Source organism: Salmo salar, chromosome ssa16, assembly GCF_905237065.1.
Source record: "Salmo salar chromosome ssa16, Ssal_v3.1, whole genome shotgun sequence".
In the NCBI taxonomy this organism is placed as follows: Eukaryota; Metazoa; Chordata; class Actinopteri; order Salmoniformes; family Salmonidae; genus Salmo; species Salmo salar.
In genome coordinates, this window is record NC_059457.1 from 21,332,067 (window position 1) to 21,357,841 (window position 25,775).

Genomic DNA, 25,775 nt, shown 5'->3' on the forward strand with positions numbered 1-25,775 from the left:
TGTTCAGTATGCCTATCCCTCAATATTCTGTGAATGTTTTGTGAGCCTGAGATCACCTTGATAGTGATACTGTATGACAATAACATGTTGTGTGTTTCGATAATTCCCCTTCTGTACTGCCATGATCATCATAGATAAACAGTGTTATTTTTTATCATTAAGGGATGGGAGGGAAGATAAGACTTCCTGCAAATGATGTTCCTTATTTTAGCATACTTCACTCTCCCTTTATGAGAATCTTTAGGAAGTTGGAATGGTCTCTGCTACTTCTGAAGCTTTTTTTTTCTCGCTTTTTTGCATTTGTTTTTGACAAACACAAAGTAAATAAAATGTTTTCACCTCACAGTTCATCACATCAAATACAAGCCTACTGCCTAGCCTAACCGAAGTGCAAAAGTTAAACAGGGATGAAACCATTTCATGGGGGTTTGTGGGGGGGTTCATTTAATTTGTGTGTTTTTTTTAAGTCTGTGGGGTGTAGAAATGGGGGAAGGTATCATGGGGGGATATGATGCAGGAAATACTACTATTATGGGGGATTTATCAATAAATGGGGGGGCAAACACAAGAGAAGGAACAAATAATACAAATTAACCCCCTGGAAAGTGGGGTCTGAGCTGGCAACCCTGAGATACTAAAGTTACAATTTGATGCCGCATTCAAGACAACTGGCAACTCAAAAAAAATGTTTTGAATGGTCATCCAATTCGGACTTCCAACTCGGGAACTCTGGCCTCTTTCTAGAGCTCCGACTTTCCGACCTGAGGATCATTGGGATTTTATTTTAGGAATAAGGCCTGTTTTTCTTTTGAAGCCAGAAGGAGGCTAGTATCAGCTACATTTATGTCTTTACTAGACTATGGGTATATTTTATATATGAATGCTTCCGCTCAGTGTTTGAGATCAATTGACACCCTTTACCATGGCACTTTAAGATTTATTTTAAACTGCAAAACCCTTACGCACCACTGCACTTTGTATACCAGGGTTGGCTGGCCTTCTCTAGTCACTCGTAGGCTCAGTCACTGGTATACTTTTATTTACAAAGCCATTTTGGGTTTACTACCTTTTTATTTTGGCATTTTTATTGTTCATAAATGTGGTGGGAACTCTCTTCGTTTGCTGGACTTTATCCTGCTAACTGTTCCAAATGTCCGAACTGAATTTGGTAAAGGGCTTTTATGTACTCTGCGCCATCGTCTTGGAACGCCTTACAAAATACTTTTAAACTGGAAGAACTTGTCCCGATTGGTATTTTTAAATCACTGATGAATGATCTTGAGACTGATTCCCTGACCTGTCAATGTTTTTAATTTGCTGTTTTTGATTTTGTTATACCCTTGTGAATTCTATGATTTTTACTAGATTACTTTTCATGTTGTTTGTCTGTAATTTTTGTAATGACTTGGTGCTGCCTATCTTGGCCAGGACGCTCTTGAAAAAGAGATTTTAAATCTCAATGAGCCCTTCCTGGTTAAATAAAGGTTTAATAATAATAATAATTGCCGTCATGATTTTACTTAGTATTTTTCAGAGTGCACAGTGGTCTTGAAAGCACCATTAGTCAGTCGAGTGAACTATCCCTTGTTATTGCATCTTTGGTCTGACAGACGCTAACGTGACAAACAGAATGCATTGTATGATGTCAACAAACATGGCGCTGCAAATAGCTTAGCATTAGCTAATCATAATTAGTACAACATTAAAGTATTTTAAACACATCATATGTGTCCATTACAATCTATGCAAGAATCAGAATGCATGATTTGTCACCAGTACTTGAAAAAGTGTTAATAAAATAGTAAATACATTATGATCCATACATACATTTGTGTGCTACAGCAGAAACGACAACACGATATACAGAAAATAAGCCACTTACTTACTCCAATTTGTAAGACAAACAACCATGATGGCCATGTTGGCGACAGCCAGAAAATGTGATGGGGAAAACATTTGTGCAAGACCTGTTCTGACTAGAGATGTGCAATGTCTTCATACTTGATCTGGGGAAACACTCGGGAAGTGCTCACGTTGAAGGGAGAGGTTTGTCCACGCAGTAAAGCCTCAAACATAAATTGTCTGCAAGAGTGAAATGGGCTACTTCTTATGCGAAACACACCACACAGGACATTATGTTATACAATACATGCATGTTTTGTTCAATCAAGTTCATATTTATATCAAAAACCAGCTTTTTACATTAGCATGTGACGTTCAGAACTAGCATACCCCCGCAAACTTCCGGCGAATTCACTAACAATTTACTAAATTACTCACGATAAACGTTCACAAAAAGCATAACAATTATTTTAAGAATTATAGATACAGAACTCCTCTATGCACTCGATATGTCCGATTTTAAAATAGCTTTTTGGTGAAAGCACATTTTGCAATATTCTAAGTACATAGCCCAGGCATCACGGGCTAGCTATTTAGACATCCGGCAAGTTTAGCACTCACCAATATCCGATTTACTATTACAAAAGTTTGATTATCTTTTGTTGTCTTCGTCAGAATGCACTCCCAGGACTGCTACTTCAATAACAAATGTTGGTTTTGTCCAAAATAATCCATCGTTATATCCGAATAGCGGCGTTTTGTTCGTGCGTCCCAGACACTATCCGAAATGGTAAATCAGGGTCGCGCTCATGGCGCAATTCGTGACAAAAAAAATCTAAATATTCCATTACCGTACTTCGAAGCATGGCAACCGCTGTTTAAAATCCATTTTTATGCCATTTTTCTCGTAAAAAAGCGATAATATTCCGACCGGGAATGTCCATTTAGCTAAACAGAGGAAAGAAAACAAAGCTTTCGGTCAACGCGGGCACGAGCCTGAGTCTCACAGTACTGTAACCAGCCACTACCCAAACGCGCTACTTTGTTTCAGCCAGAGCCTGCAAAGCCACGATTCAGCATTTTGCCGCCTTCTGAGAGCCTATGGCAGCTGTAGGAAGTGTCACGGGACAGCTAAGGTCCTCACTCTTCAATAAACAGAGACAAGAAGAACGACACCTTGTCAGACAGTCCACTTCCTGCATGAAATCTTCTCAGGTTTTTGCCTGCCATATGAGTTCTGTTATACTCACAGACACCATTCAAACAGTTTTAGAAACTTTAGGGTGTTTTCTATCCAAAGCCAATAATTATATGCATATTCTAGTTACTGGGCAGGAGTAGTAACCAGATTAAATCGGGTACGTTTTTATCCAGCCGTGTCAATACTGCCCCCTACCCTCAACAGGTTAAAAGTAGAACATTTGCCTCCATCCACTTCCTTATGTCTGAAACACAGGCTTGCAGGGTAGGCAATTTTGGGGCTTCACCATCTTTCATCAAAATGTACAGCTGTGTGTCGTCCGCATAGCAGTGAAAGTTTATGTTGTGTTTCCGAATGACATCACCAAGAAGTAGAATATATAGTGAAAACAATAGTGGTCCTAAAACGGAACCTTGAGGAACACCGAAATTACAATTTATTTGTCAGAGGTTAAACCATCCACAGAGACGAATTGATATCTTTCCAACAAATACGATCTAAACCAGGCAAGAACTCTGACATGTAGACCAATTTGAGTTTCCAATCTCTCCAAAAGAATGTGATAGTCGATGATGTCAAAAGCAGCACTAAGGTCTAGGAGCACGAGGACAGATGCAGAGCTTTGGTCTGACGCCATTTAAAGGTAATTTACGACCTTCACGAGCGCAGTCTCAGTGCTATGATGGGGTCTAAAACTAGACTGAAGAATTGTATATACATTATTTGTCTTCAACAGCTTTTTCAACAAAATGTGAGAGGAATGGGATTTTCAATATAGTTTCCGGATCAAGATTTGGCTTTTTCAAGAGAGGCTTTATTACTGCCACTTTTAGTGAGTTTAGTACACATCCTGAGAATAGGGAGCCATTTACTATGTTCAACATAGAAGGGCCAAGCACAGGAAGTATCTCTTTCAGTAGTTTAGTTGGAATAGGGTCCAGTATGCAACTTGAAGGTTTAGAGTCAATTACTATTTTCATGAACGTGTCAAGACATACAGGATTAAAAAACTTGAGTGTCTCTATTGACTCTAGGTCCTGGCAGTTCTGTGCAGACTCAGTACAACTGAGCATTGGAGAAATACGCAGATTCAAAGAAGAGTCTGTAATTTGCTTTCTAATGATCATGATCTTTTCATCAAAGAAGTTCATGAATTCATCACTTCATCAACGTTAGTATTTGTCACTGGAAAATGTGGAGGAGTGACTTGGCATGATGTATTGGTGGTGATTTATGCAAACTACAGTATATCTCACTTTTTAGAATAGGAGACCATACAGTCCATGCCTGGGTAAAATAGGGAGCATTCTTAGAGTGCCAAACTAACCAAAGTGCTGATGTAAAAGTTAATGCCCTATAGATCTGAATCTATGGACTGAGGTCCTCTTGGTCTCCTCACAGCACATGTTTTCTGCCATCCTGGTTGCTCTTCACATGGTTGATAATGGTCTCAAACTCATGCTCCAGACAGTTGGCATTGACCTGGGCCACCACCTCTCAGTGGTGTCCCTTCCCATCTTCGTCTGTAATGTAATGGGACCTCCCCAGCAATGTTCACAGAACTCATAGAGCTCCACTGTCAGGAGCCCATAGGGGATGGCATCCGTTCCCAACAGGTGGGAAACCTCATGGATGAGGGTGCCTGGTTTGGAATCCTGGCACAGGTCATCTGGTGCCGTCCAGAATTCCTGGAACAAAAATACCAAGTTGTTCCCGTATTTGGGACAGACGTAGGCAAACGTCTCACCCTCCTCAGGGTCTGAGTCCTCTCTGAAGCTGAGCTCCTCTATCTTCTGCAGAGGGTCCCTGAGGAGGGTCTCTGTGGGGATGCAGCAGAACTGGTAGGAGTCCACTGGGTCTGAACAGCTGTACTTGAAGATGACTGGAATGCCATTGAAGCGCTTCTCCAAAGCATCCTCTATTATCTCTATGGTGGCCCTCCTAGTCTGCTCAGCAACCTTCAACTTCTCTCCACAGAGCTCAGTGATGTAGGAAGACTTCTTCGGGGCAGGTAGTACTGACGTTTCCACCATTTTGTTAATATTAACGTAAACGCTTGTCTGTAAGTCTGAATGATGCAGCTCAGGTGTACCAGACAAGTTCTGTCTATCCTGTCTTTCTCCTCCTCATCCATGATCAGCCTTTTATACACATTTTCCCTTTAAGGGAAAAGTATACCTGGCTGGAATTCCCTTCACATAGCACAACACACTGACTGTACACCAAATGTGAATTGATTGCGCCTCATCTATCTTCAGAGTTCATTCTGTTAGGTGACCTAGACTGGTATATGCTTAACACCCCGGCAGTCCTACAATCTATGCTAGATGCCCTCAATCTCACACAAATTATCAAGGAACCCACCAGGTACAACCCAAAATCCGTAAACATGGGCACCCTCATAGATATTATCCTGACCAACTTGCCCTCCAAATACATCTCTGCTGTTTTCAATCGGGATCACAGCGATCACTGCCTCATTGCCTGCATCCGCCATGGATCCGCGGTCAAACGACCACCCCTCGTCACTGTCAAATGCTCCCTAAAACACTTCTGCTAGCAGGCCTTTGTAATCGATCTGGCCCGGGTATCCTGGAAGGATATTGACCTCATCCCGTCAGTCAAGGATTCCTGGTCGTTTTTTAAAAGTCATTTCTCACCATCTTAAATAAGCACGCAAAAAATGTAGAACTAAGAACAGATATAGCCCTTGGTTCACTCCAGACCTGACTGCCCTCGACCAGAACAAAAACATCCTGTAGTCCTCGCAATATCCAACAGTTCAGAGATGTCAGGAACCAGTACATGCAGTCAGTCAGGAAAGCAAAGACTAGCTTTTTCAAACAGAAATTTGCATCCTGTAGCTCTAACTCCAAAAAGTTTTTGGACACTAAAGTCCATGGAGAACAAGAGCACCTCCTCCCTGCTTCCCACTGCACTGAGGCTAGGTAACACTGTCACCACCGATAAATCCACGATAATCGAGAATTTCAATAAGCTTTTTGCTATGGCTGGCCATGCTTTTCTCCTGGCTACCCCAACCCTGGCCAACAGCTCCACACCCCCCGCAGCTATTTGCCCAAGCCTCCCCAGCTTCTCCTTCACCCAAATCCAGATAGCAGATGTTCTGAAAGAGCTGCAAAACCTGGACCCGTACAAATCATCTGGGCTAGACAATCTGGACTCTCTCTTTCTAAAATTATCTGCCGCCATTGTTGCAACCCTTATTACCAGTCTGTTCAACCTCTCTTTCGTATCGTCCAAGATCCCTAAAGATTTTAATGCTGCCGCGGTCATCCCCCTCTTCAAAGGCGGTGACACTCTAGACCCAAACTGTTATAGACCTATGTCCATCCTGCCCTGCCTTTCTAAAGTCTTCGAAAGCCAAGTTAATTACATTTAAGTCATTTAGCAGACGCTCTTATCCAGAGCGACTTACAGTAGTGAATGCATACATTTAATTTAATTTCATACATTTCTTTTTTTTCTGTGCTGGCCCCCCGTGGGAATCGAACCCACAACCCTGGCATTGCAAACACCATGCTCTACCAACTGAGCTACAGGGAAGGCTAAACAGAGCACTGACCATTTCGAATCCCACCGTACCTTCTCCACTGTGCAGTCCAGTTTCCGAGCTGGTCACGGGTGCACCTCAGCCACGCTCAAGGTATTAAACAATATCATAACCGCCATCAATAAAAGATTGTACTGTGCAGCCGTCTTCATCGATCTGGCCAAGGCTTTCGACTCTGTCAATCACCGTATTGATATCGGCAGACTCAACAACCTTGGTTTCTCAAATGAAAGCCTCGCCTGGTTCACCAACTACTGCTCAGACAGTCTCTATGGGGGTACCACAGGGTTCAATTCTCGGGCCGGCTCTTTTCTCTGTATATATCAACGATGTCACTCTTGCTGCGGGTGATTCCCTGATCCACCTCTACGCAGACGACACCATTCTGTATACATCTGGCCCTTCTTTGGACACTGTGTTAACAAACCTCCAAACAAGCTTCAATGCCATACAACACTCCGTCCGTGGCCTCCAACTGCTTTTAAACGCTAGCAAAACTAAATGCATGCTTTTCAACCATTTGCTGCCCTCACCCGCCCGCCCAACTAGCATAACTACTCTGGATGGTTCTGACTTAGAATAGGTGGACAACTACAAATACCTAGGTGTCTGGCTAGACTGTAAACACTCCTTCCAGACTCATTTTAAACATCTCCAATCCAAAATTAAATCTAGAATCTGCTTCCTATTCCACAACAAAGCCTCCTTCACTCACGCCGCCAAACATACCCTTGTAAAACTGACTATCCTACCGATCCTCGACTTCGGCGATGTCATTTACAAAATAGCCTCCAACACTCTACTCAGCAAACTGGATGCAGTCTATCACAGTGCCATCTCTTTTGTCACCAAAGCCCCATATACCATCCACCACTGCGACCTGTCTGCTCTAATCGCCTGGCCCTCGCTACATATTCGTTGCCAGACCCACTGGCTCCAGGTCATTTATAAGTCTTTGCTAGGTAAAGCTCCGCCTTATCTCAGCTCACTGGTCACGATAACAACACCATCCCGTAGCATGTGCTCCAGCAGGTATATCTCACTGGTCATCCCCAAAGCCAACACCTCCTTTGGCCGCCTTTGGCCACCTCTGCTGCCAGTGACTGGAACGAATTGCAAAAATCGCTGAAGCTGGAGACTTATATTTCCCTCACTAACTTTAAACATCAGCTATCCTAGCAGCTAACCGATCGCTGCAGCTGTACATAGTTACACATTTTTTCTATTGTGTTATTGACTGTACGCTTGTTAATTCCATGTGTAACTCTGTGTTGTTGTCTGTGTCACTCTGCTTTGCTTTATCTTGGCCAGGTCGCAGTTGTAAATGAGAACTTATTCTCAACATGCCTACCTGGTTAAATAAAGGTGAAAAAAAGGGATTTTCTCTCTGTAGAGATTTTCTTTATGCATCACCTGCTTTAAACTGTAAGTATTATGTGTGTCATGATGGTGGTTTGTCTTCTGTTGTTTGCACTGTGGTTTTAGGTTTAAACTTTAACCTGGTTAAGGTGTGAGGCAGGTGTATTGAATTATAGAGAAATGTCAATCAGTTTACACCAAGTGTGCTTGTCACGAATCCCACCGAAGGTGGCTCCCCTGCCTGCTCGGGCGGCGCTCGGCGGTCGTCGTCACCGACCTACTAGCCGCCGCTGATCCCTTTTTCCTTTTTCATTTGGTATGTCTTATTGTTTGCACCTGTTCCTCATTTGGGTCTTTTGATTTTGGTTATTTAAGCCTGGTTAGCCCGCCCAGGTTTGTGCGGGATTATTTAGCGTCAGGTTGTGTTTTTTTGTAGTTGAATGTGCTGGCGATTTACTGCTGTTATATTGTATGCATGCTGTGCACCTGTTCTGGGCACTGTGCATTTTTTCCACGCCGGTTGTGTTGGCGTCGATCGTGTTGTGTTTTATTTAAATAAACACAAAGTTCCTTACCTCTGCTCTCTGCGCCTGACTCCTACCACCACTCCTAGCAACCACTGACAGAATCCCGCACCAGCTATGGAGTCAGCAGGAGCAGCCTCCGCTCCTCTCCCATCGATGGAGGAACGGGTCCTTCACCATACCACCATCCTCCACCGAATCGGCTCAGCGATGGAGCAGATGATGGAGAGGATGGACCGATGGGAGAGGAGTGGCCTCCCTACCGCATCCCCAGCACCAATTCCCCCTCCACCATCTACGCCTCCACCGACGTCCGGACCCGGAGCCCTACGCCTGGCTCTCCCCAGGGAGTACGATGGAGCGGCAGCTGGGTGCCAGGGGTTCCTGCTACAGTTGGATTTGTACCTGGCTACCGTTCGTCCGACTCCCTCGGGAGAGGAGAGCGTAAGCGTCCTCGTCTCCTGCTTAACGGGACGTGCCCTGGAGTGGGCCAACGCAGTGTGGTATGGCCCAGACTCGGCAAGGGATCACTACCCCGAGTTCACCCGCCGTTTCCGGGCCGTGTTCGACCACCCAGCAGAAGGCCGGGCGGCGGGTGAACGGCTGTTCCACCTGCGGCAGGAGACGAGGAGCGCACAGGACTTTGCTCTGGAGTTCCGGACCTTGGCTGCTGGAGCGGGGTGGAACGACAGGGCCCTGATGGACCACTATTGGTGTAGCCTCCGGGAGGACGTCCGCCGTGAGCTAGCCTGTCGGGACACTACCCTGTCACTAGATGAACTAATCGACATGTCCATTCATCTCGACAATCTGCTAGCTGCGCGTGGGCGTCCAGACAGGGCCCTGTTGGTTCCACCTCCAGGTCCTCCAGCTCCCATACCTATGGAGCTAGGGGGGGCCGCGTCCAGGGGAACCGGAGGAGAAGGCTCCTCTTGTACCCAGTGTGGTCGGAGAGGACACACTACCGACCGGTGCTGGGGGAGCTCCTCTGGGAATCGGGATGGCAGGTGGAGCACTCCTCGTTCATCTCAGGTGAGTAAGCACCAACCTCACCCAGAGCTCCCTGTTGGTCACATGTTCGTTTTAGTAACTTTCCCCTTGTTTTCTCCCTCTTTCCAGCATAAGGCGCTAGTCGATTCAGGCGCAGCTGGAAACTTTATGGATCGTGGGCTCGCAGTAAGGCTAGGGATTCCCCTGGTGTCGTTGGACCAACCTTTCCCCGTGCACTCCTTAGATAGCCGACCATTAGGGTCAGGACTGGTCAGGGAGGCCACGGTGCCACTGGACATGGTAACGCAGGGGGATCATGGGGAACGGATTAGTCTCTTCCTCATTGATTCTCCTGCGTTTCCGGTGGTGCTGGGGATTCCCTGGCTGGCCAATCACAATCCCAATATTTCGTGGAGACAGGGGGCTCTCAGAGGGTGGTCAGAGGAGTGCTCAGGCAGGTGTAAGGGAGTTTCCATCGGTGCGACGACGGTGGAGAGTCCAGACCAGGTTTCTACTGTGCGCATTCCCTCAGAATATGCCGATTTGGCTATCGCCTTCTGTAAAAAGAGGGTGACCCGATTACCACCTCATCGACGAGGGGATTGCGCGATAAATCTCCAGGTAAACGCTGCACTTCCCAGGAGTCACGTGTAGCCATTGTCACAGGAGGAAACGTTGGCTATGGAGACATATGTCACGGAATCTCTGAGACAGGGGTACATTCGGCCCTCCATGTCACCTGTCTCCTCGAGTTTCTTTTTCGTGAAGAAAAAGGATGGAGGGTTGCGTCCGTACATTGATTATCGAGGTCTAAATTCCATCACAGTCGGGTTCAGTTACCCACTACCTCTCATCGCTACGGCGGTGGAATCATTTCACGGCGCGCGTTTTTTCACGAAACTGGACCTCAGGAGCGCTTACAATCTGGTGCGTATCCGGGGAGGAGACGAGTGGAAAACCGCATTCAGTACCACATCAGGCCACTATGAGTACCTCGTCATGCCGTATGGGTTAAAGAATGCTCCAGCCGTCTTTCAATCCTTTGTTGACGAGATTCTCAGGGACCTGCACGGGCAGGGGGTGGTGGTGTATATTGACGACATCCTGATTTATTCCGCTACCCGCGCCGCGCATGTCTCCCTGGTGCGCAAGGTGCTTGGGCGACTGCTGGAGAATGACCTGTACGTCAAGGCTGAGAAATGTGAGTTTTTCAAACGAGCCGTTTCCTTCCTGGGGTATCGCATTTCCAACTCGGGGGTGGTGATGGAGGATGACCGCGTTAAAGCCGTGCGTAATTGGCCGACTCCGACCACGGTAAAGGAGGTGCAGCGATTTTTAGGGTTTGCCAATTACTACCGGAGGTTTATCCGGGGCTTTGGTCAAGTTGCTGCTCCCATTACCTCACTGCTGAAGGGGGGTCCGGCGCGCTTGCGCTGGTCAGCAGAGGCGAACAGAGCGTTCCGTCGCCTGAAGGAGCTGTTTACCGTCGCTCCAGTGCTGGCTCATCTGGATCCCTCTTTGACATTCATAGTGGAGGTGGACGCGTCCGAGACTGGGGTGGGGGCCGTGCTATCACAGCGCTCGGGCACGCCACCCAAACTCCGCCCGTGCGCTTTCTTTTCTAGGAAGCTCGGGCCGGCGGAGCAGAACTATGACGTGGGGGACAGGGAGTTGTTAGCTGTGGTCAAGGCTCTGAAGGTGTGGAGACATTGGCTTGAGGGGGCTAAGCACCCTTTCCTCATCTGGACTGACCACCGTAATCTCGAGTACATCCGGGCAGCTAGAAGACTGAATCCGCGTCAGGCCAGGTGGGCCATGTTCTTTACCCGTTTCCGGTTCACGATCTCTTATCGGCCAGGTTCACAGAACACGAAGGCCGACGCACTGTCCCGCCTATATGACACCGAGGAGAGGGCCATCGATCCGGCTCCCATTCTTCTAGCGTCGTGTTTGGTAGCTCCGGTGGTATGGGAGTTGGACGCGGAGATCGAGCGGGCGTTACGGTCGGAACCTGCACCATCGCAGTGTCCGGCAGGTGTTCAGTACGTACCGCTTGGTCTCCGTGATCGATTGATTCGATGGGCCCATAATCTCCCCTCTTCGGGTCACCCTGGGATCGAGAGGACAGTGCGGAACCTGAGGGGGAAGTACTGGTGGCCCACCTTGGGTAAGGACGTGCGGTTTTATGTTTCCTCCTGCTCGGTGTGCGCTCAGAGCAAGGCTCCTCGACACCTGCCTAGAGGGAAATTACACCCCCTCCCCGTTCCACAGCGGCCGTGGTCACACTTGTCAGTGGACTTCCTCACTGACCTTCCCGTATCTCATGGGAACACCACTATCCTGGTCGTTGTGGATCGGTTCTCGAAGTCCTGTCGTCTCATCCCATTGCCCGGTCTCCCTACGGCTCTGCAGACTGCGGAGGCCCTGTTTACCCATGTCTTCCGGCACTACGGGGTGCCCGAGGACATTGTTTCTGATCGGGGTCCCCAGTTCACGTCCAGAATTTGGAGGGCGTTCATGGAACGTTTGGGGGTCTCGGTCAGCCTGACCTCGGGTTTCCACCCCGAGAGTAATGGGCAGGTGGAGAGGGTGAACCAAGAGGTGGGTAGGTTTCTAAGGACGTATTGCCAGGACCGGCCCAGAGAATGGGCGAGATAGGTGCCATGGGCAGAAATAGCCCAAAATTCTCTACGGCACTCATCAACCAACATGTCACCGTTCCAGTGCGTGTTGGGCTACCAGCCGGTCCTGGCTCCATGGCACCAGAGCCAGCCCGAGGCTCCTGCTGTGGAGGATTGGGTGCAGCGCTCGAAGGACACTTGGAGAGCCGTCCAAGACGCACTCACAAAGGCGAGTGGACGGCAGAAGAAGAGCGCTGACCACCTTCGCAGTGAGACCCCTGTGTTTGCACCAGGGGATCGAGTCTGGCTCTCGGCTAGAAACCTGCCCCTCCGCTTGCCCTGCCGGAAGCTGGGCCCGCAGTGTGTAGGGCCGTTTAAAGTCCTGATGAGGATAAACGAGGTGTGTTACCGGTTACAACTTCCATCTTACTACCGTATTAACCCCTCGTTTCATGTGTCTCTCCTCAGGCCGGTGGTGGCTGGTCCCATGCAGGAAGGTGAGGTGCCGGAGGTTCCTCCCCCCCGCTGGACATTGGGGGGTCCCCGGCGTTTAAGATACGCGCCATTCTGGACTCCAGACTTCGGGGGGGGGGCCTACAGTACCTCGTCGACTGGGAGGGGTACGGCGCGGAGGAGAGGTGCTGGGTACCCAGGAAGGATTTTTGGACCCCCCACTACTGAGGGAGTTCCATCGCCTTCATGGGGATCGCCCTGCGCCTCGTCCTCCGGGTCGCCCTCGAGGTCGGTGGCGGCGCGCTGCGGGAGCCGCGCGTCAGGAGGGGGGTACTGTCACGAATCCCACCGAAGGTGGCTCCCCTGCCTGCTCGGGCGGCGCTCGGCGCTCGTCATCACCGACCTACTAGCCGCCGCTGATCCCTTTTTCCTTTTTCATTTGGTATGTCTTATTGTTTGCACCTGTTCCTCATTTGGGTCTTTTGATTTTGGGTATTTAAGCCTGGTTAGCCCGCCCAGGTTTGTGCGGGATTATTTAGCGTCAGGTTGTGTTTTTTGTAGTTGGATGTGCTGGCGATTTACTGCTGTTATATTGTATGCATGCTGTGCACCTGTTCTGGGCACTGTGCATTTTTTCCACGCCGGTTGTGTTGGCGTCAATCGTGTTGTGTTTTATTTAAATAAACACAAAGTTCCTTACCTCTGCTCTCTGCGCCTGACTCCTACCACCACTCCTAGCAACCACTGACAGTGCTCGCCTATCATTCAGTTGATATTGTTACTCTTGTGTATCCAGTTTTCTGTTTGTCCTCCAGTTTCTATGTTTGGCTTGTCTTTAATGCTAGAAATCCAGAGCAATACAGTAAATTAAGTAAATGTGTCCATACTACTTATTCATTTTCATCAATACAATAATAATTCATCACCTTTGTTACGCTTTTGTTAAGTTTTGTACCGGTATCAATCTATTTCTCTATATTAATCTGTCTATGTCTCTTTCTCTATCTCAGAGGAGATGTGGGGGAAGGACACTCATAATTACTGAGCTTTAATTGGAGAAGCACTACAGAGACAGGGGTCCAGTAGAGCCAGAGCAAAAGGCTGCAGTGAATTATTCATAACTTGTCAGTAAAAAACTTGTGTGTGTGTGTGTGTGTGTGTGTGTGTGTGTGTGTGTGTGTGTCAAGCAAATGACCTTAAGTCAACCCTCAGAGTACAGTACAGTATGCCATGAAAAGTCATGACTTTATAGTTGGGAGAATGTATAAAGGTAGCACATATACAGTACAATATTCAATTTTTGTCTCAGTCTTGTAAGTTGTGTTCATCAAAAAATATAAAAGGACAGACCACATTTAGTTATGAATCAACATTTATTAGTTATCATAATCATATGTACACCAAAGGTACAACACTTATTGATATGAACATACTTTTATACCACAGAGCTGGTAAAGAAAATAATTCATATATGTTTTGCCTTTATTTTTTAATATTCTATCTCCCCCCCACATAAGCTCTCCCTTTACATCAATATTACAACAACAACTTTTCAAATAGATAGGTTATCAGGATACTCAGGATGATCCTATCAGAAAGACAGAGACTTCTGTAGAATACAGACTTATAGATATAAAGATCTACTGGCTACTCTTAGAAATACTGTGCCAATCAATTTCCATTTTGACATCCTTTACTTAATATATTGGATTTGTTGGTGCATGCAGACAATTGTGATGACAATTAGGAAAAGCAAAAAGGCAAATTTATCAATATGTGTCTGGAGGGTTTATTGAAATGGTGCTGGTGGTTTGAAAGTGCTGGTTCGACAGAGGCTAGTGCATGGATATGACACTTGGGCTCACTACTGTAACAGTCTAACTGTGAGGCAGAATCTAAACATGAACTATGACTGTTTGGTGTAGATATCCATGTCTTGTAATTACCACAGCATAGTGCATACTGCACAAGACAAGATGGTGGACACTAACGGTGTGTTGGTGTTCTCTGGTAGAAAGTCTAGAATGAATTCTTGACCAGGATCTGGGCGATCAACTGAGGAGATATATTTTGGCAGGAACTACACCTGACATTCTGATCAGATTTGCTATTTCAGTCATAATGAACTAAACTAACAGCTCGGCTGTGCTTGTTTCATTAGTTAATAGTACGTACAGGGTAAATTTGATCTTTTTCTCTTCTTCTGCAAACCTAGTCATGATAACATCCACATCTCACAATTAGAAAGAGCCCACCACCCCATATGGACTCCCTTCTTTAATCAGATACTTTCCTTCCACTTTCGCTTTGTCTTTCCAGTTCAACATGTTTGCTTCAAAATCGTTGTAACCTCTGGAACATTCTGCAGTGCCATTGAACAGAGTAATTATATATATATATTTATGTACAGTGAAAAGGAATGCACGCGACATATCTCCATGGAACAAACATTCAAAACGCTTACATTAGATACAAAACAATATATTTATGTGTGACAGCTAAGTGAGACAACTAGTTAACAGCTATTAAAAAATAAAAAATAAAACAATTTCTTGCACATTATTTTCTATACATTTTGACTAATCTATTTTTATTCAGAACATAGATTATATTTTTCTAGAGGATTACAAAAAATGTCACAGCAATTCATTTCTATTTCTACATACCATGTCAACACCCCCCCAAATAAAACAAACAAAAAAAATCTGTTACCTACAATATATACACAAAGTGCAAGGAGGCACTTCAATATCATGCTTTTAAGATAGTGGTGTAAAAAAATTATACTCATTTTTTACTTCATGCAAACAGTGAGTTTGAACATAATAGTGGTCCAACACTCAATCCCCATTGATGACACACTGGTCTGCATCCTCTCCCTACTGGAGGACTTATTACTGAAGGTCACAAGGTCAAAGGTTAGGCCCTAGGGCCAACGGGGGTTTCAATGCTGTGCTCTTCAGCTCACTCATTGCATGTAAGAATGTGTGTGGTGACCTTCCAGGTTTAAGTGTGTAAGTGTGTGTGTGCATGTGCATGTGCGTGTGCGTGAGTGTGTGTCTGTGTGTGTGTGTGTGTGTGTGTGTGTGTGTGTGTGTGTGTGTGTGTGTGTGTGTGTGTGTGTGTGTGTGTGTGTGTGTGTGTGTGTGTGTGTGTGTGTGTGCGTGTGCGTGTGTGCATGCGTGTGTGTGTGTGTATTTGCGTCTGTGTGTCTGTGTGTGATGGCAGTTATACAAGCTCAAAAGCAACGTGGCGTAGGTCTTCTGACTGAGAAAATGTTTAAGGTAACTAAGGGACTGTGTACTGCACTATGAATGTGAGTGTTAATTTTTCTAGTGTTACTTTAATCAGCATTGTCATGACAGTCAAACTGACTGCACAGTTTAGAGTTAACATCTTCAAGGCAAGGTTGTCATTGAGCAAAATGATCAAAACAAGACAAGAGAGCAGGACGCGACACGGATAAAGAAATTACATCCACACCTGCAGAACTCCTCACCTGCACAAAACATCTCTCATACAATCACATACACGCATTAAATATTAGCAGCCGGTGACCTAACTTTGTGTGTGTTTCTCTTTTTAGACATTTAGGTTCCATTAGGGGGATAGAATTCTCCTTCCTAATAGTTGGGAAGTCTGCAGTGAACATTTCAGGCATCCAGATGACTGCTCTACAGTAGTAACCATATGAGACCAATGATACACATAGCTGCAGCATTCAGGGTTTCTGAGAACAGTCGTCAGCATCTGTGGTAAGAGGTTAGAGTTGTTTAATCACTAAGGAGACCCCTCCAAGGGTCTGGAAAAAAATAGTTATGATGTAATACCTCCACCTGGCCACTAGTTGTGCAGCGAGTTATCAACCTGTTGAAACTTGCACTTTTATTTAAGCTCTGTGGTTGTTCTGTACCATCTTTGATAAAATATGTGTGTTTGTGCTTTCATGCAAAAGGGAACCCAAGAAAGTTTGAATCACTGGAATGTTAATGTTGGAAAATTTGGCAAGTTTTTGTGTGCTGTTCCTAACAAGAATCCCTTAATAAAAGTACTATTTATGAATAGTTGTAAAGGGAATCTTTATCTCTGTCATATAGGTGCAAGTATACAAAAAATCTCTTTGAAAAATATCAAGGTGGTAAACAGTCAACGTGTTCAAAGTCAAGCATTCATATCCAGCTTGTGCTATACAAGGCAATTGTCAATGGCCTATTTTCTTTCATGAGCAGCTAAACGTGTTGAGGATTTTGTGAAAGTGTCTCTTTCATTTCCATGGAGTTCATGCGCTGCCTGAGTATAGTTTCCCTTATTGGGTTCTTCAAATTGTGAATGATGAATGTGAAAAGAGATCAGTGTCAAAAAGGGATAAAAAAATCATACGTAACTACTTTATACTCAAAGCTACAATTGTGCTATATAGACTCAGAATTCAATATATATTCCGTTTTTGTATTCTGTTTTAAAACAACTTAATTTGTGCTTTATATTTTCATACTAATCATGGTTCTAGATATATTTCTAGATCCTTCCCAATTAACTCTTGGTTCTCATTTTTGTTGGCCTCACATCATGAAACTGATATCTTCAGAATATCTGGGAGAGGTATAATAAATACTTCCTAGTACTTTGAACTAATTAATATGAAATACAGCCTTGAACTGAAGATATTGATATATTTGTATTTGGGGACAAATTTTACCTTTACTTTTGATTTTCATGTGTTGCAGTAATTGCGGGGCAGAGAGCTTTATCCATTTCGTAATAGCTAATTTGGAAGAGTTTAAATGAGTGATGAGACACTTTCTACCTGGAGTTAGCTACAAATGGATTGTGTGCAGAGTAAGAAACCCCAAAAGACGATATCAATGACTGTCAGTGAAGTCATGGAGGCGTTTCAAAGGCTTCTGGCTTGATTGATCATATGCCTGTTTGGTCCTTATTAGTAATGGGGAGATATGTCATGTTCTCACTCCCATCCCATACACACACACCCACACACACATACACACACAAATCACACACACACAAATCACACAGATACAGTATATAATCTCACACTAGAGTCGACATTGAAAAAGTCCCTCTCCCTTACAGTAGTCAACAAAATGTATAACAATAAAAAAGGGAGGAGAGGTTCCATGTTTCTTTTGTATTTTGTGCTTTTCAGAGAACGTGTGCTTGTGGAGTAAGGCTCAGTCTGCAGACCCTGCCTTATCTCTACATTCTACATTATCACCAACGTGGTTCCCCCATGGGATTGTGGGTAATAGCAGGTAGCAAAGACACTCAAATAGGTTACAGGGGCTCTGTCAGGTATAGGTAAAAGGTTATCTTGTGAGGTAAAAGGGGCCAGGGGTCAAATAACAGCTGTCTACTGTGGTATCATTGGTAATAGTAATGACACGCTTCTAAAAATATCATGTGGAGTTTGATACAGGCATACCTTATGTTTAGCATGATTCAAACTCTTATGTCCCACACTCCGTCTGTTGTTAGACTGCCAGATTGCCAGTGTCAAACTCACAGCTACCATCACACTCTGAAGGACTGTTATTCCAGTGTTACTCCCCCACACACTGACCCTCCCCCCTGTTTTGAATGCAGTGCTCTCATAGAAACAATTCTAGGAATAATTTAAGTAACAGTTTGTTTTTCTCTTCCCACCCTCCCTCCCAAGCCTTGATGTCCGTTGTTCAAGTGTTTGCTATGATGCACACATTAGTGTTCTAACAGGTAAAACATACCTCTGTTATCGTTTCACTGATAAGTTAATTAGTATTATTCATCTCAGTCAGTCAGATAGATGGTTAGAAACACTGTAAAGGGACTAATAAAAATGCAAAATAAAGCTACATAAGAAAAACAATTAGTAGTTCTGTTCGCATGACTCTTTTTTTTTGTTCACTCATTTTTTTCACCAGATAGGAAAGCCTGTGGAGCTGGGGATGTGTGTGCTGGCTTTATTCACTTTTCCGGGGTTCCTCCTCAACGGCTGCCGCAGCAGTAGAGCCGTTAGTGGCCAAGGTTACCTGAAAGCAATCACCATGGAGATCTAAACAGCAGGTTCACACATCTGGGTGAACAGGCACAGTGCATGCTTCATGATCTGGACTTAATGCTTTTGAGCACAGACACCAGAAGAACTGTAAAACAACTATGATCTTTTGGTTTGCATTTGATTGCACATGCAGTATATACTTAAAGCCTTTTACTTTAAAATGGTATATCATTTGCAATGGTTTTATTTAAAAAAGAAACTATCATAAGAAAAAATAGGTTCTGTACTCCAATGATAACATTTATGATAATATAGAAGATAGGTGAATTCTGAAGGTATCAGGAAGCCCTGGACAACCACTGAGGATCATGCTGATGGAAGCACGGAAGTCTTAACAACGAGCACCAACCCTTTCTACTGACCTGAGAACAATCAACATATAATCACAACTTTAGCATGCAGTGACATATTAACATTTATTAAATACAAAGAAAAAGATACAAAGAAAACAAGGTACAAAATACAACAAAATGAGTGCAATGTTATGTTTTAGTCTGTACACATTATTTTGCAAAGCGTTCTACAATGGTTTGCGTCTTTGGATAAATGTTAGAACAGTTATTTGAGGTAATTTATATACAGCCAAGACACACAAGAAAATAAGTAGAGAAAACATTGGATGAAAACAGCCTTTGTGCCATGCTTCGCTAGTTTAATGGATGGATACAAAAATGTCAGAATATATTGCCTTGGTCTGACCATTGGAGTGCAAGGGCCTCGGTGTTGCTAAGCAACGCCCTTGATCCTGTAATAAATGAATGGGTTCATCAGTAGGCCCTTTGATAGTAGGGCCTGCTGCACTAGAAAACAAGCAGCCCAAATTCCTCCACACTATAATAGCAGCCAGTGGATTCAAAGTGTTACTGTTTCAGATTCTGCATGAGCTACTTGCATCTTCCAATTTCGCAAGACAGATTTCTCACAACTAGCAAGAATAGCTAGTGTGTAAATGCAAAAGCATCTCAACTCTAAAGACTGAGAATCACTCAGTCCCAGTCTGGAGGGTGCCAGGGCTCAGTCAATATATGCAGTGCTAATGAAGGACTATATCGCATTCTCTGAATATTTATATCCCAACATAAATTCAATTCTCTTTAAAACTACACATTTAGACAGAGGACTTTAAGTCATTTTAAGGGATATGACAGAGTATGAAGAGAATGCACCGCTACAGCATCTTTCTCATAAACCTCACAAAAGCTAATTTGATCACAAATTGATAAATGATGCCACGAAAGCAGCAGGAGTAATCCAGCACAGCCTCTGAAGCAGCCCGGGGAAAGACCTTAAGCCCCATCATTTGACAAGGGATTTGGGGCCAGAGATGTGGGGGTGAAACCTGCATGTGTAGTGAAGGGGGGTGGTTTGCTGGGGCTCTTCACGTAATTTCCTGAGGTCCTAGCTTAGATGGCTTTTCCTCTCTCTCAGATCCAATCCCAGCAGGTTGAAAGGGAAGGAACAAGGCTGGGAGGAGAGTGGGGGAGTTCGTGGTGGTGGTGGGGGAGGTGGGGGGTGGGGGGGGGGCATTAGGGCAGAGCTAAGATTGCACTGCTTTTCATTGACATTCTGAAAAAAGCATTTATATTTGTTCTGTTTTGGTTAGCACACGGATTTGGATTTGCACTTGTAGTTTGGAATGTATTCTTAGTCATAAAAATGACACAAAAGCTGCTACTCCAAGCGAATGCCCACTGAAATATATACAGTACATGTGTATTTTTTTGGTCTTTTTCAGATTTTCTTCTTAAAATAACGCTGTGTGTATTTACAGTGGCATCATACAAAGATGAAAAATGAAAGAGAGAAAAGAAAAGGTGCAGTTCGAGCATGCTGCATGTTAGGCGTCTATATACAAGTATCTATGTGCGTAAGCGTGAATTGTACCTTGCACTCATCTACTACGACTGAATTGTGAGCGGCATACTGGACGCACTGGTTGGAGTTGTTTTCATGGTGGTTCTTGAGGTCATCATAGTAGGACGAGGTCTTGTTCATCATCTCGATGTCGCCCGACTTGTCATGTGTAGCGTCCAGCTCGTCCAGCTCAGCCTTGGACAGGTGATACACGATACCCGCGCCATACGAGTCTCCCACCACATTCACCGAGGTACGGAACCGGTCCCTGGGATAGGAAAAATGAATGGTTGGGAATACACCAGTGTTGTGTGAAGATAAAAACAAAATGGTTTGGATAGGGGTAGAACAAATTTAAATAACAATCATTGAAAGCTTGGTGTACATACACTAATTGTACAAAACATTAAGGACACCTTCCTAGTATTGAGTTGCACCCCTTCCTTCCTCCAACCCTCCTCAGAACAGCATACATTTGTCGGGGAATGGATTCTACAATGTGTTGAAAGCATTCCACAGGGATTCTGGCCCATGTTGACTCCAATGCTTCCCACAGATGTGTCAAGTTGGCTGGATGTCCTTTGAGTAGTGGAACATCCTTTATACACACGGGAAACTGTGAAAGACCCAGCAGCATTGCCGTTCTTGACACAAACTGGTGTGTCTGGCACCCACTACCATACCCCGTTCAAAGGCACTTAAATATTGTGTCTTGCTCATTCACCCTCTGAATGGCACACATACACAATCCATGACTTAATTGTCTTAAGGCTTAAAAAACATTATTTAACCTGTGTCCTCCCCTTCATCTACACTGATTGAAGTGGATTTAACAAGTGACCTCAATAAGTGATCATAACTTTCGCCTGGATTCACCTGGTCAGTCTGTCATGGAAAGAGCAGATGTCCTCAATGTTTTATATACAGTACTCAGTGTATACAATAAGCTCATTTTACTTTGAATGCATATGACTACATGCACTTGGTTCTGAGTCACTAGCAATGCAGATCAACTCACAGGAGCCAGTCAACAGCAACCAGCAGACTGATGTCCTGAGTTGGCAGGCCGACTGCAGTGAGGATCAGAAGCATAGTCACCAGTCCAGCACTGGGAATACTGGCCGCACCAACACTGGCCAGGGTAGCTGTCAGACTGCATGGGGATAAAGAGAGGCAAGAGAGAAACAACTTCATGGTTAAAATTGCTCTACAGATTAAGTTTAAAAGTCCAAAGGCCAAGGACTGTCTTAAAGAGCTAATGGGTGTAGCTACTTCATGAAACACGTTCAGACTGAGTTGGTGTGACTATAATAATAATATAGTGATTTAGGATATTGGGATTGGCATCACAGATTGTTATAAACACATAAACACATAACTATGTATGCTAACTGTACGTGTCTTTGAATAATAGTGTCAGCTAAATGTAATGTAACGTTTATGTCATTACTTACATTAAGAAGGTAAGCAGTGAAACTCCCACCCTGATCAGAAAATATGTCCTATAGCAGTCCCTACCTGACAGTGACGATCTGACCAGCATCCAGGTAGATGTTGTTCATCTGGGCGATAAAGATGGCTGCCACGGCCTCGTAGAGGGCGGTTCCGTCCATGTTGATGGTGGCGCCGACAGGGAGCACGAAACGGGTGACTCTCTTATCGATGCCCAAGTTTTCCTCCAGGCAACGGAAGGTGACAGGCAGTGTCCCAGCACTGACAGAGACGAACACAGGTAGAGTATGAGAGAATCATGCTGTTGCGTACAGTATTCCACAACATGCAGCACAGATATGAAAGATTTGACAGATTTTCTACTTTTCTATAAAAGGTTATCTGTAAATTTACAGTGACAGCAGTTAGATAGTGTAAATAGTGAGGCATCCATGTATGTGGCCCTTGCCTGGAGGCTGTCCCCAAGGCAGTGATCCAGGCCTGGAAGATGCCCATGAAGAAGGTGTAGGGGTTTTTCCTGACAATGGCAAAGTAGATGGCAGGCAGGAAGATGGCTCCGTGGATGATCAAGCCCACGATCACGGTCACCATGTACATCCCCAGCTGCCTTGCAACCACCTCCAGGTCATCGATGGAGATGATCTTACCACAGATCAGGCAGCAAATACCGAAGGGAGAGTACCTAGGGGCAGAGGAGAGGTTTAACAATGTATACATTCTGATGAGAAAGATGTATCCATCTCAGTCAACATCTACAATATATGCCAGATTATCAAATGTAGATGTACAAACACTCATAAAGTATACGCACATGTCTATGACTAGCATAAGTCCATACAGAATGTGCTTGAAAGGCTAAAGATCTCTTACCACATGATCATGATAACCAGGTTCATAACAATCTCGTTGAGGATGTTGAAGAACTCCAGCATGAGCTTGGCCCTCTCTCCCATCTTCCCCATGCAGATGCCGAAAGCAATGAAGAAGCCAATCACTCCTGCATCACACAATCAGGAGAGAGAATCCCAACTGGGAATGAGTAGAGTAAATGGGCTCACAGAGAGATATGGAGAGAGAGGATCATAGTGAATGGAGAAATTATTTTTATGACGATGAATAAAAATATGATACAGTTAGTGAGGTAGAATGAGCTGCACCCAGGGCTCCGTTGAGGTGTGATATGATGCGATGCACTGGTTTATTCTCAGACAGAGGTAAAGACTTAAAGATTTAAAAGTGCCGTTTCTTTCAGTTTGGCGGTTGTAGAAACAATTGCGACCTGGTCCAAAAGACAAGCCGCAATACCTAACACATTCATGCCACTCTTAAACTGGAGGGACTTCTTGATGATGAACTCAGGCTCCTTGGTGGCGTTGGACAGGAGGCCCTCCAAGGTGGTGGTGGCATTGATGTCTTCCTCAATCACCTTCTCCACCTTCTTTGTGACCGTTTGGATCTGAGGTTGGACAAGAGAAGACAGACAAGTCTTTAATATCTTACATCTCAATCCATCTTAACGTTTGGTAACTAGGGTTATTAAGGACACAAAGATAAAATGTTCTTCATAAAACTGAATGGTTCTGGGATTGCCTCATCCAGGCCATTATTAACTTGCCTGGTTAAATATATCTGGGTGTTTTAGTGTACTGTACCTGCTGGAAGCAGGCCTGCACCAGGTTCTCAGGGAACAGGTTCCTAATGAGGTCAAAGAAGGCATCCAGGCTGGACACATCATCGTGCTTTTGGCCATCTCCCAGCTGCTCCTTCATCTTGGGGTCTCCAGGGTGTATGGCCAGCACTAGGATGACTCCCAGCACTGCAGCAATCACCGTGGTGGACATGTAGTAGACCATTGCCCTGGTGCCCAGGCGACCGCTAGACTTGGCATCTAGACCAGCCAGACCTGCAGCCAAAACAAGCATTTTTAAGCCTTGCATTTTTCCTCTATTGTATCTAATATGTGTTGATATAGAAGTGTGAAATAAGTGTACTAAGTTACTTTTTAAGTGCTAATAGTGAAAGACGATGATTGATACTGTGGCAATTAATAAATAATAAACTGAATAAACCGTATTTAAAAAAACTAAACGTTTTATATCGGCATTAACATATCGGTCTATAGTTACTGTATATATTAGGAGAAACAGCAGTTCTCTCTCTTCTGTTGAACCCATGACTCTATCATACTGTACCTGTGATTAAGCTGGAGATGATGAGAGGCAGGATCAACATCTTCAGCATCCTCATCAGGATGTCTCCAGGGAACGCAATCACCATGACAATGTCTGGGTGGATTGGAGAGGCATAACGAAGCAGCATCCCAGACACAGCCCCCATAATCACACCTGGAGAATGAGAGGGGAAAGAGGGGGTCAGTTGCTATGAAGAGGTGTGACAAAATGCTGTGTCTGGGAATGAGAGAAACACCATAAGACGTGAGGGGAACCAATGCTAAACAGAGACCAGAGACAGAGCAGTTCAGAGAGAGAGAGCAGTGGCGAGGAGGTCCTGTGCCACAGTGTTCATAACAAACATAGAGCAGGGAAGGCAAGAGGTCCCTAACTCAGAGGCCAGCCAAGGAGTTGAGAGCAAGTGGGATTGGAAAGTGACCCTAGACTGGTCTGTCTGGTTACTTTGTGAGAAGGTCTGGGATAACATGGGGACTTTCTCCATTTAGAAAACGTTTTGTAATTCTGTACAGAGAGAGTTTGGATATAACAAGAATAATTTCCAAATGGGTCTTGCTTATGATAAAAGGTGAGCTATAAGAAGATTGACAGATCATAACAATATTTCATTTCCATAGGTCTGCCTTAAATCACTGCTTCTTGTTGCATATTAATTCAGCAGTCTGGAACTTGTTATGAGTGGATGTGGATTACATGCCATTTATAGGGGCCATTGGGTAGTGGTGGATGGGGGACATAAAACAGTCTCAGTCTCTTTCACAAGAGGTTGATTTAGTCTGATAGAGGATTAAGAGCAGATCTCTTTGAAGGGAGAGGAGCTTCAGACAGGGAGAGGTTCCTACAGTGCTTGGAGGAGCATCTATATTCTCTCTGGAGATGGCAGATTCTCTAGGAAACAGTCAGTTAGCAGCAGGGTAGGATAGTAACTCAGTATATGGAGGAGGCCTATAACCAAGGGGAATTCTGAGGAAAATAATGACACTCTCCTCTGATCCTATGCTGGCCCTGACTGTATAACTATGTGCCCTAAACCCCACCTGACCTCAAATGCTTCCCAAAGCTCAACCTTGATTAACATCCCTAACCCACTCTCCAAATCCCATCTACATGTACACCACCGTTCAAAAGTTTGGGGTCACTTAGAAATGTCCTTGTTTTCCATGAAAACATACATGAAATTAGTTGCAAAATGAAAAGGAAATATAGTCAAGACGTTGACAAGGTTATAAATAATGATTTTTAATTGAAATAATAATTGTGTCCTTCAAACTTTGCTTTTGTCAAAGAATCCTCCATTTGCAGCAATTACAGCCTTGCAGACCTGTGGCATTCTAGTTGTCAATTTGTTGAGGTAATCTGAAGCACCTCCCACAAGTTGGATTGGCTTGATGGGCACTTCTTATGTAGCATACGGTCAAGCTACTCCCACAACAGCTCAATAGGGTTGAGATCCGGTGACTGTGGTGGCCACTCCATTATAGACAGAATACCAGCTGACTGCTTCTTCCCTAAATAGTTCTTGCATAGTTTGGAGCTGTGCTTTGGGTCATTGTCCTGTTGTAGGCTCCAATTAAGCGCTGTCAACAGGGTAGGGCATGGCATTGCAAAATGGAGTGATAGCCTTCCTTCTTCAAGATCCCTTTTACCCTGTACAAATC

General features: G+C 44.6%; 1 protein-coding gene across 2 annotated transcripts in view; it reads right to left on the reverse strand.

Moving 5' to 3' along the window:
- Window positions 1-13,918: 13,918 nt before the first annotated feature.
- The window catches only part of LOC106573351 (excitatory amino acid transporter 2), a 40,015-nt gene continuing 28,158 nt past the window's right edge, over window positions 13,919-25,775 (reverse strand). Inside the window, exons 3-11 of one of the 2 annotated variants that reach the window (XM_014148326.2) lie at window positions 24,121-24,273; window positions 23,581-23,831; window positions 23,234-23,384; window positions 22,799-22,925; window positions 22,377-22,610; window positions 21,995-22,189; window positions 21,495-21,629; window positions 20,556-20,744; window positions 13,919-18,593 (exon numbers count right to left, since the gene is read on the reverse strand). In XM_014148326.2, the coding sequence (XP_014003801.1) occupies window positions 18,590-18,593; window positions 20,556-20,744; window positions 21,495-21,629; window positions 21,995-22,189; window positions 22,377-22,610; window positions 22,799-22,925; window positions 23,234-23,384; window positions 23,581-23,831; window positions 24,121-24,273 (1,439 nt within the window). In that variant the 3' untranslated portion in view covers window positions 13,919-18,589. Of the gene's footprint in view, window positions 18,594-20,506; window positions 20,745-21,494; window positions 21,630-21,994; window positions 22,190-22,376; window positions 22,611-22,798; window positions 22,926-23,233; window positions 23,385-23,580; window positions 23,832-24,120; window positions 24,274-25,775 lie in introns of both variants that reach the window. The other variant, XM_014148325.2, reaches the window with a different exon arrangement.